Below are 12,324 nucleotides of genomic sequence, written 5' to 3' on the forward strand. Positions count from 1 at the left end.
ACAATGCTTCCCTATGCTTTACCAGACCTCTCTGTGCTTTACAATGCTTCCCTATGCTTTACCAGACCTCTCTGTGCTTTACAATGCTTCCCTATGCTTTACCAGACCTCTCTGTGCTTTACAATGCTTCCCTGTGCTTTACCACACCTCTCTGTGCTTTACAATGCTTCCCTATGCTTTACCAGACCTCTCTGTGCTTCACAATGCTTCCTTATGCTTTACCAGACCTCTCTGTGCTTTACAATGCTTCCCTATGCTTTACCAGACCTCTCTGTGCTTCACAATGCTTCCCTATGCTTTACCAGACCTCTCTGTGCTTCACAATGCTTCCCTATGCTTTACCAGACCTCTCTGTGCTTTACAATGCTTCCCTATGCTTTACCAGACCTCTCTGTGCTTTACAATGCTTCCCTATGCTTTACCAGACCTCTCTGTGCTTTACAATGCTTCCCTATGCTTTACCAGACCTCTCTGTGCTTCACAATGCTTCCCTATGCTTTACCAGACCTCTCTGTGCTTCACAATGCTTCCCTATGCTTTACCAGACCTCTCTGTGCTTTACAATGCTTCCCTATGCTTTACCAGACCTCTCTGTGCTTCACAATGCTTCCCTATGCTTTACCAGACCTCTCTGTGCTTTACAATGCTTCCCTATGCTTTACCAGACCTCTCTGTGCTTTACAATGCTTCCCTATGCTTTACCAGACCTCTCTGTGCTTCACAATGCTTCCCTATGCTTTACCAGACCTCTCTGTGCTTTACAATGCTTCCCTATGCTTTACCAGACCTCTCTGTGCTTTACAATGCTTCCCTATGCTTTACCAGACCTCTCTGTGCTTCACAATGCTTCCCTATGCTTTACCAGACCTCTCTGTGCTTTACAATGCTTCCCTATGCTTTACCAGACCTCTCTGTGCTTTACAATGCTTCCCTATGCTTTACCAGACCTCTGTGTGCTTTACAATGCTTCCCTATGCTTTACCAGACCTCTCTGTGCTTCACAATGCTTCCCTATGCTTTACCAGACCTCTCTGTGCTTTACAATGCTTCCCTATGCTTTACCAGACCTCTCTGTGCTTTACAATGCTTCCCTATGCTTTACCAGACCTCTCTGTGCTTTACAATGCTTCCCTATGCTTTACCAGACCTCTCTGTGCTTCACAATGCTTCCCTATGCTTTACCAGACCTCTCTGTGCTTTACAATGCTTCCCTATGCTTTACCAGACCTCTCTGTGCTTTACAATGCTTCCCTATGCTTTACCAGACCTCTCTGTGCTTCACAATGCTTCCCTATGCTTTACCAGACCTCTCTGTGCTTTACAATGCTTCCCTATGCTTTACCAGACCTCTCTGTGCTTTACAATGCTTCCCTATGCTTTACCAGACCTCTCTGTGCTTCACAATGCTTCCCTATGCTTTACCAGACCTCTCTGTGCTTTACAATGCTTCCCTATGCTTTACCAGACCTCTCTGTGCTTTACAATGCTTCCCTATGCTTTACCAGACCTCTCTGTGCTTCACAATGCTTCCCTATGCTTTACCAGACCTCTCTGTGCTTTACAATGCTTCCCTATGCTTTACCATGCCTGAGGCTTTATATTTTATAACGCTATGCTGCGCTTTCATTGTGGGAAGCTTTTATGAAATATGCATGACTCTATTCCCCTCAATTGCAGAATTGTGAAGCCACAACAACACATCTCTTCTCTAGTACAGAACAGCTTTCATTTCTGGATTTCGCCAGCGCAGACAAAAATGGGTGATTTCACTGAATCAGAATCTCCAAATCCCCAAGGCTCTGTTACAAAGGTCTCGGGAATTCGAAAGATCCAGATTTGAAAGTAGCTGGCCGTTCGTTTTTTCAACACCTGGAACAGTTTCATTGTGATCAATTAAATTATTTATTAAATGGAGTCATTTAGAGATCATTTGGTACAAAAACCACCCTTTTCAGCCCTGGATTACATGCTGGGAAAATGTCATGACTTATCTCTCTACTGTCATGACTTATTTAAGGTGGTACGGCTGAATTATGATTTCAGATCGTTTTGGTTTGTTTAATTTAACAATTCCTGCTTTGAAAAGTCATGTTGTGTTTGATTTTTCTTTTATAATGTATTACATTTGCGTTCAAACGTAAACGAAACACAAACCAAAATTAAAATTGTAATCCAGACCGTGCCGCCTTAAATAAGTCATGACAGTAAATGAGTCATGACATTTTCCCAGCATGCAAATTGGCCCAATGACCAGAGTTCCCTTAAATTGAACAAATTATTTGCTTAATTGGTCAATAACTTCCATGTGTTCCCAGTCTTTCGAAATTAGCCCTTTAGGGTGATCTACAAAACTTCCAGGACCGTGTTTGGGCCACACCCACCAGCAATCTGGAACACAAGAAACCAGGAGACAGCCCGGCCCCTCCTCCTCGTCCTTCAGTCACATGACAGGGGGAGCCCGCGCCGCACACACCTCGCCGCATCACCGAGGGGAAACTGCGGGGAGAGGAGACAGAGAGAGAAACGTTACCGGAGGAAACTGCCGCCATTGTGGCTCTGAGAAGGACGCAGCTCCCCATTGTGATCTATACAGAATCTGGAGCCAAGATGGCCGACATAGTCCAGTTTCCTATTGCTGCAGTCGAGGATAGGAAACTGGCTCCATTGTGGCTCTGAAACGGGCTCAGCTCCCCATTGTGATCTATAGAGAATCTAGAGCCAAGATGGCCGACAGAGAGCGCTGTTTCCTATCACTGTATCCTGTTACAGCAGTTTCCTTCATTGAGTTACAGGTTAGGAAACTGGCGCCATTGTGACTCTGAGAGGAACCTCAGCTATAAGAAACTGTGTCGAAATTAGAGCCAAGATGACCAACACAGGGTTCAGAGAGAGAGAGCGAGAGAGAGGGAGGAGAGGGAGAGGAGAGGGAGAGAGAGGGAGGGAGAGAGGGGAGAGAGAGGGAGAGAGGGGTAGAGGGGTAGAGAGAGGAGAGAGGGAGAGAGGGAGAGAGGGAGGAGAGAGGGGAGAGGGAGAGAGAGGAGAGAGAGAGGAGAGAGAGGGAGAGAGAGAGGGGAGAGAGGGGAGAGAGGGGGAGAAGGAGAGAGAGGAGAGAGGGAGAGAGAGGGGGGTAGAGAGGGGGGTAGAGAGAGGGATAGAGAGAGGGAGAGAGAGAGGGAGAGAGAGGGGGAGAGAGAGGGATAGAGGAGAGAGGGAGAGAGAGAGGGGGAGAGAGAGGGGAGAGAGGGATAGAGAGAGGGAGAGAGGGAGAGAGAGGGGGGAGAGAGAGGGGTAGCGAGAGGGGGAGAGAGAGAGGGGTAGCGAGGAGAGAGGGAGAGAGAGAGGGGTAGAGAGAGGGGGAGAGAGGGATAGAGAGAGGAGAGAGGGAGAGAGAGGGGGAGAGAGAGGGGTAGCGAGAGGGGGAGAGAGAGAGAGATACGGTGCACTCCATTTATAAGAATCGCTGATATAAGAATCAACCGCAGGTAGTGATCAAAACCACTGGGACCGAATCACTCCTATACTAACCACTGTAAAATACTCTGCTTGTAAGAATCACTTCAGGGCAAACTGACTGCATGCAATACGATACTTCATCAAGTGCAGTGACGTGTACAGACAAGAAAGCTGTTTCTGAATTTGAATTGGATCACATCTCGCGTGACGAGGCACGTACGCAGCGTGGGGATTGTGCAGTGAAAGGAAAGCCTTGGAGGAGGGGGGGAGGGAGGAGGAGGAGGAGGGGGGGGTGTGGAGCTTTGCATCTCCGCTGAATGAAAACCTGTGAGATTTGCATCGCAACAGAAAGTAAGCCACAGATGCTTCAACGCAGTGGTAGTGCTGACAGTAAAATACTGCACTGTGATGGAGCACCACTGACATCTGTACACCGTGTTTAAACTGCCGATGGCTAAGCCCTTTGTTTTATCGAAGCACCCTTAACGTTAAGAAGCAGACAGTTCTTGCTGTGGATTTCAACGTGGGCGTGCGTACATGCGGGAACTGGTGACATCTAGCGGCCAACCCGTGACACTGCAGCCAGGGAGCTAGCTCTGATCAAAATCATACTAAGTTTCATTCTGCACCACAGTAATCATGTCGATCTGCTTTTTAAGACTCAACCGCTTATGAGAATCAAATCATCCGGGGCGGGTGCGATTATTATAAATGGAGGGCTGTCACGAATTAATCTAAAACCTGTCTTCCCTTGTTCAAGGTGCGAGCACCTTTTTTGAGTGAAAGGTGCCTGCGGCAGAGACAGACGTCTCTTTGATCGGAACAGTTGATCTTATCTGAAGTCTTCCCACTGATGATGGGAATATGAATGTAGAGATGGGAGCCCAGCTAACAAGACTGAAGTTTTTGTAGGTATCAGGCTTTTAAAAGACACACCTGTGGTGGCTTTGACAGACTCACTGAGAGCAGAAACGGACCCAAGACTGTCACAGCTACTGGAACTGCATGTGTGTTAAAATGATGTAATAACTGTACTGTGTTTTAAAGAATAGAAAGCCAGCAGGAATACTAAACACATTGTTAAAACACACCGTTCATACAAAATTATAATATGCTCTGTATTAACCTATAGTTATGTGAGAACGTTATATATTCCTGTTTAATGAGTTGTCAAAATATTATTGTATCTGTGTGTCTGAGTAAAAAGGGAGCTAGGTTCGAGTCATGCTGACCAGAAAGCAGTGTGGAGTAGTGGTTAGGGCTCTGGACTCTTGACCGGAGGGTCGTGGGTTCAATCCCAGGTGGGGGACACTGCTGCTGTACCCTTGAGCAAGGTACTTTACCTAGATTGCTCCAGTAAAAACCCAACTGTACAAATGGGGAATTGTATGTAAAAAATAATGTGATATCTTGTAACAATTGTAAGTCGCCCTGGATAAGGACGTCTGCTAAGAAATAAATAATAATATTAATAATAAAAGGTTTATAATCTTGAGCAGAAAGTCAGACACGAGCATCACGTTTCTGATTTAGAGAAGTAAGCTTCATCTGAAAACAGCCTTTAAGCTAAACACGGGTATTCTAGAATCATTCAAACAGGATAGAAGAATCTAAATGTTTTATTTTCACAGAAGAACTGTGAAGTTTGAGGATATAGTCCAGAAATGAACTTACAGTAAAAACTTCAGTCAAAGCAATAGTACCAGTTTGTATCAAGCATATAGCAGGCTTGCTAAAGAGAAGGTCATTAATCTTGATAACCCCTACTTGCTCACTTGCAGTACCAAAGGGAGGGGGGCGGGGGGGGCAACTAATGTGAGTTTTAATGTTTGTGGGGGGGTTTCTATAATGAGTGATCTTTTACAGAAATACCTCCTGGTACAGGAAAGAGGAGTTAATGGCGAACTACGGGTCAATAGCTTATTAATCTTATGAAGGGAGTTGCCCGGTGTTTTGAAAATGTTCTTAACTTGAAGGACAGGAGCAGTTAAGGCTGATGTTTGAGATTTAATTACGACTTCTGATGTAAGAAGCGAGGCAAAAACTATATAAAAACCGAGGTAAAAATCCTAGTCAAGTGTCACTCAACTTGATAACTACAAGCTGGTGTGATCCATGCTCTGAAGATCTCTGATTATTATCATTATTATTTATTTCTTAGCAGACGCCCTTATCCAGGGCGACTTACAATTGTTACAAGATATCACATTATTTTTACATACAATTCCCCATTTATACAGTTGGGTTTTTACTTGAGCAATCTAGGTAAAGTACCTTGCTCAAGGGTACAGCAGCAGTGTCCCCCCACCTGGGATTGAACCCACGACCCTCCGGTCAAGAGTCCAGAGCCCTCACCACTACTCCACACTGCTGGCCCTGATCAAACTGATCGCTGTTGGGGTCGTATTCAGAAGTCTTTGAAGACATTACATTATATTCTACACTATATATATACTGTATATATAAAACTATTTTCATATTGATGCACTGCTATAAGGTACAGGACTTACGTTTTAGTCTATGAGATTGATATTAGATGTTTTAGGATTTAGCAGTGGACGTTTTTAGCTTCAGGCATGCACGCATGGGGTAGCAGTGTGGAGTAGTGGTTAGGGCTCTGGACTCTTGACCGGAGGGTCGTGGGTTCAATCCCAGGTGGGGGGGACACTGCTGCTGTACCCTTGAGCAAGGTACTTTACCTAGATTGCTCCAGTAAAAACCCAACTGTATAAATTGGGAATTGTATGTAAAAATAATGTGATATCTTGTAACAATTGTAAGTCGCCCTGGATAAGGGCGTCAGCTAAGAAATAAATAAATAATAATAATAATAATAATAATAATAATAATAACTTAAGGGTGAAACATGTTGTAACCATAAACGTATTGAAGTATTAATGCCATTACACCTGTGAAGTCACTGGAGATTGCCTGTCAGCTGGGATTTGACGTAGTCTGTAACTGCTCAATCCATTTCTAAGCATTTAATAAACCGAACGAGTAGTTTCTCGATTATTAAAAGTCATCTGGATAGACAGACAGATAGATAGACAGATAGATAGATGGATAGATAGATAGATAGATAGATAGATAGATAGATAGATAGATTCAACACATGCTCCCTTGAGAAAGATATGCACAACAAGTTCAAAACATTCTCCTCATCACCTGCACAGAATTGCAACCAGTCTGGCCAGTGACGTCATCCACCCCCCCACCCCCGTTGCCACGGCAGCACGTTCCCAATCAGAGCGGTCAGTGTGAGGGGGAGAGAGCTAGGACTATATAAAGGAGAGGACAGTCAATCCCATGATGCAGTTCGGTACTCAATTACAGGCGCCATTTCTGGAGCCCACTCAGCACTGAATGCATTGCGGAGATGCTGTGTTGCAGCGCTAGGATATACCGGGTATTTTTTAAAAAACAATACAAGATATCGTTAATATAAAGTGACTGGCTGTTATTCAAGAGAATTAATGCTTGATTATGTCAAGAACAATTTTGCCAGGGCGATTGTGAATACGTTAAAAGCATTGCCAAAATGCTCTACGGGCTCCAGAAATGGCTCCGCTGTTTACTAACCCCGTCCACTTGTGACATCATTTTCCTAGCCTTTATATAGCCATGGGGAAAGCGTGGACGAGCGTGACGTGGAGCAACAGCGTGGGACACTAAATGGCGAGGAAGAGTTTAATGGGGGGGGGGGGGGTAGGGGGGACCAGATTTAAGACCAAAGCAAATGTCCTGGGGCCGCTTTTTCAAAACGTCACCTGGCTCAAGTGATCCGGATTTTGTTTTGTGATTGAGATTCCTTGAAAAAAAAAAAAAAAAAAACGCATTTCCTCACAGTGATGCACAAAATAAAATCCGCATCACTGTTACAGACACATTAAAAATGTCGAAAAACCGGTGACAAAAACGGTTCACAGAGCGGAGAACAAGAACACGTGGCACACAGGCGGACCCGCCAAGTGTTCGCGCCATTACCCCTCTGAAATAAAACAAAATTTCCCGCTTAATTTCTCTTAACGCCCCCGTGTGTTCCCCTAACCTCGCATCCCTGTTACACCCCACCATTACTTCAACAATAAGTAACCAGCTTTGGCAGTGAAATGCAGACTACTGTAGTTGTGCTTAAAAATATGTCAACGTCCTGTCCCTGTGGCTGAGCGTCGCAGAGCAAGCAGGGGCGGCACATTCAAAATTCAAACTGCACCGACAGACACAGAGCATTTCGCTTATTTGTTTTTTAAGCTACTAACTGTCTCTGTTGAACCGAATACTGTTTTGTTTTTAGCCGTATTTGTATTTTCAACGGCAGATGCGTTCTGGATGCAAGCACAGTGCTGACACGTCATTTCCTAAAATTATATTAAGCGAGGTTTGGGGTAAATATTTGAGCACTAGTACAACAAGACCATGTACGGAATTAAAATGAATGGACTATAGAATAGTCTTTTTTTGTAACAATTTAATTGGTTTTAAAGCAAACACGATTATCCGTAAACTAATGTTCACAGAAAATAAATATAAAAACAGAATTTCGTTGCAGCGAAGCACTGTGGTTGAAAGTGAAAACGTTACCCACGTAACGTTGTTTTCCACCAGAAAGGAGAAATGCAGAAACGTCAATCTGTTAACGTTTCTCTCATGACACCGGGCAACCCTATCATCACCTTTCAATGCGCAGGTGATCACCTAACGGACCCCACGTGTTACTCATGGCGGATCACACAGACCACTCCAGTGGGGCTGATGTGTCTTGATAACGCCGATTCAATGCATTGATTACAGTCCGATCGGAGATGTGGAGCGACCTAGCCAGTGAATTATTATTATTATTATTATTATTATTATTTATTTCTCAGCAGACGCCCTTATCCAGAGCGACTTACAATTGTTACAAGATACCACATTATTTTTATATACAATTACCCATTTATACAGTTGGGTTTTTACTGGAGCAATCTAGGTAAAGTACCTTGCTCAAGGGTACAGCAGCAGTGTCCCCCACCTGGGATTGAACCCACGACCCTCCGGTCAAGAGTCCAGAGCCCTAACCACTACTCCACACTGCTTTCTGGTCAGCATGACTCGAACCTAGCTCCCTTTTTACTCAGACACACAGATACAATAATATTTTGACAACTCATTAAACAGGAATATATAACGTTCTCATATAGAGTCCAGAGCCCTGACCACTACTCCACACTGCTGGGAGCGACCTAGCCAGTGAATGGGACTTCTGAATATTGCAGTACAGTTTATAGACGAAGTAGTTATGTTTAAGTTATTTATTCAAACCTTTTTTTAGTCATTAATCAGAAGCTTACAGAACACCAAATAACAGAGAATTGTGAGGGTCTGGAACCAACTCCCCAGTAATGTTGTTGAGAATTGTGAGGGTCTGGAACCAACTCCCCAGTAATGTTGTTGAGAATTGTGAGGGTCTGGAACCAACTCCCCAGTAATGTTGTTGAGAATTGTGAGGTTCTGGAACCAACTCCCCAGTAATGTTGTTGAGAATTGTGAGGTTCTGGAACCAACTCCCCAGTAATGTTGTTGAAGCCGACACCCTGGGATCCTTCAAGAAGCTGCTTGATGAGATTCTGGGATCAATAAGCTACTAACAACCAAACAAGCAAGATGGGCCGAATGGGGCCTCCTCTCGTTTGGAAACTTTCTTATGTTCTTAACAGACGTTTTTAGCATAAACTCCATTGAATGGTGTTGCTATACACTAACATTATATTTATCCCGTGCCAAAAATAAACCACACATCTCTGCTCTTATCTAATAGTCTGTATTGGTAAATAATTTTGTATTTTAATATTACCGTTCTCTTCTTTTAAAAAAATACATACAATTGCTATGACTTTTATTTCAGCTTTTGGTGTTGTAAAATATGAAACGCGAAAGCCCCCCCGTTCTCCCCACCCTCTCGGTGATCTGATTACACGTTTCAGACACCGAGAATTTAAAAATGTCAATAATGATTTCGAAATGAGGTCAGCTGTAGAGAGCCGTGGATAGTGAAACTGTTTTTCCTTCTTTTCTGTAATGTTATTATCAATAAAATAAATACATGATTGCCGTTTGCTATCACGGAATAGTCCTGCGTCATTTCCGAGTGATTGAGGCTAGCAGGGAGGCTGCGTTGATTTTAATTAATTCGTAATTACAATAAAATTATGTTTCAAACAAACTTGAGGGAATATTTTCCAAAAGTAAATATATATCCTGTTCTAATACTGTCACTTTTATAATTGTACCCATCGCACACTCCAAGGCTCTTGTGCGTTTTGTTGTATCGTTATTGTTACAGACTTTCTTTCTGTTTTCATTTTGTTATGACTCTCAGATGGGGGTACGGGGTGGACTACATTTTTTGGAAAGGGGTACGCAGCTTTAAAAGATTTTAAACCCCCGTTCTAATGTGATCTGGTACAATTAATATTCACTACTCAGTGATACAGGACTACTCAGGAGGCTGTGTGGTCCAGTGGTTAAAGAAAAGGTCTTGTAACCAGGAGGTCCCCGGTTCAAATCCCACCTCAGCCACTGACTCACTGTGTGACCCTGAGCAAGTCACTTCACCTCCTTGTGCTCCGTCTTTCGGGTGAGGCGTAATTGTAAGTGACTCTGCAGCTGATGCATAGTTCACACACCCTAGTCTCTGTAAGTCGCCTTGGATAAAGGCGTCTGCTAAATAAACTAATAATAATACGCCAGCGTCACTGTGACACGTTTCCCAATATTTTCCCCAAAAGTGACAGTGAGTATTGTAGAGACACCTTGGTTGTATTTAACATTACGGTTTTATTTTCAGTTCTTCAGTAACAAAAGGTCAGTAAACCCTGCTGGCATATTATAAATGGTTCTGAATCAAACATATTGACCCCCTCACTGAAGAAAATGACCCCCTAAAATTTTGAGAGGGGGCCACATTGACTGAGGTGTAAGTCCTGGAGCAAACACTGCCCCCCCACCCCCAGAATCTGATCATCTCAACATCTCGGGCTAAATAACAACGTTGATAGCGAGCGTCATACCAACGGGAGAAGCGCTTCCTAAGAGAGAGGAAACGTTTTCTTATAATGAATTGAACACAAACCGGAGGTCAATTAGATTAGATTGTGTGCTTTGGGCGTAGCCTTTATAAAGACCTGTTGAAGCATGTCTTATTAATGCAAGATTCTGCAACTCAGACACGATTCAGACAGTCCCCCTGAGTTTCAATAGCCATAGTTTTATATATTATACAGCAACACCAAACACGATTCAGACAGTCCCCCTGAGTTTCAACAGCCATAGTTTTATATATTATACAGCAACACCAAACACGATTCAGACAGTCCCCCTGAGTTTCAATAGCCATAGTTTTATATATTATACAGCAACACCAAACACGATTCAGACAGTCCCCCTGAGTTTCAATAGCCATAGTTTTATATATTATACAGCAGTGGCACTATTATTTCATAATAAAATATTTTACCTCAGGTGCAGGTTTTGTCAGCTTCCTTGGGGCGACTTTCAAAAATCATAAAATGTCCACAGACAGACACAAAAGTTTGCATTCAGCAGATCGGTCTTTTTAAAAGTCTAAAGTTGTGCTGTTTTTAATTCTTGCATTTAAAAAAAAAACAGAACAATGTAGAAACGTTTCTTCGCGGTAAGCTTGGCTTGGTCTCTGTTTAAAAACACAAAAACATACAAAAAAAACAACGTGTTTTATTTCTTTTAAAACCACAACCTTTATCTGATCAAAAAAATAAATAAATAAATAACCCGACCGCGGGCGCGGTGCCCTGAACTTCGAACCAGATAAAACGTCACTGCAACTTTAGCGTCTCGTTTCCTCCCGCTCAACAAACAAAAACACGCTGTTCTTTTTATAATACAATTTCGTTTTATATATCTCTGCGTTTCTACAAGCTGCTAATCTCACTCTGATCTCAAACGAGCGCGTTAAAAGGCGATAAGGCGATTCAATCTTCCACACGTTTGCAAATCCGTGCTCCCCGCTCGCTGTCTGACTCAAATCGAAAGTAAAACTGGAATTGAACGTCTAGTTTAATGTGTTACATAATTTCAGCTTTCACGTGCTTTTATCTTTTTAGAAAGGCAGGCAGACATCAACGCCCTGAAAACAAACGAAGAAATCAGCTCGGATCTCGGCCCCCCTGAGTTTCAATAGCCATAGTTTTATATATTATACAGCAACACCAAACACGATTCAGACAGCCCCCCTGAGTTTCAATAGCCATAGTTTTATATATTATACAGCAACACCAAACACGATTCAGACAGTCCCCCTGAGTTTCAATAGCCATAGTTTTATATATTATACAGCAACACCAAACACGATTCAGACAGTCCCCCTGAGTTTCAATAGCCATAGTTTTATATATGATACAGCAACACCAAACACGATTCAGACAGCCCCCCTGAGTTTCAATAGCCATAGTTTTATATATTATACAGCAACACCAAACACGATTCAGACAGTCCCCCTGAGTTTCAATAGCCATAGTTTTATATATTATACAGCAACACCAAACATGATCCTGTTAATAAAGCTAATAAGAGGTGAGAGAATGGATTTTAAAGATGGTCAGCGCTCCTTTAAAGGGAGGGGCCAGTGATCCTGTTAATAAAGCTAATAAGAGGTGAGAGAATGGATTTTAAAGGTTTTCTGTTTGTTTGTTTCTTAGATCAAACTCAGTTATTGTCTCTCTTGTTATCAGATGTCTGCATCTCTTCCTCCAGTTCTTGGAAGGTTGAGCAATGAAACCACTTCCTGTTTCTACAGGAAGTTGAACTCAAAGCAGCAATTCAGAAGAAATTTGACAGGATGTTATATGCGGT

General features: G+C 42.9%; 1 protein-coding gene across 3 annotated transcripts in view; it reads right to left on the reverse strand.

The window, feature by feature from the left end:
- LOC117407576 (PIH1 domain-containing protein 1) overlaps positions 1–12,075 on the reverse strand; it is a 56,861-nt gene extending 44,786 nt beyond the window's left edge. The window contains exons 1-2 of one of the 3 annotated variants that reach the window (XM_059020840.1): positions 10,952–12,075; positions 2,382–2,496 (exon numbers count right to left, since the gene is read on the reverse strand). In XM_059020840.1, coding sequence (XP_058876823.1) covers positions 2,382–2,483 — 102 coding nt within the window. In that variant the 5' untranslated portion in view covers positions 2,484–2,496; positions 10,952–12,075. Of the gene's footprint in view, positions 1–2,381; positions 2,497–10,951 lie in introns of those variants that run through there. The other 2 variants (XM_059020841.1, XM_059020842.1) reach the window with 2 other exon arrangements.
- Positions 12,076–12,324: the final 249 nt, after the last annotated feature.

This window comes from Acipenser ruthenus, unplaced genomic scaffold, assembly GCF_902713425.1.
Source record: "Acipenser ruthenus unplaced genomic scaffold, fAciRut3.2 maternal haplotype, whole genome shotgun sequence".
Classification (NCBI taxonomy): Eukaryota; Metazoa; Chordata; class Actinopteri; order Acipenseriformes; family Acipenseridae; genus Acipenser; species Acipenser ruthenus.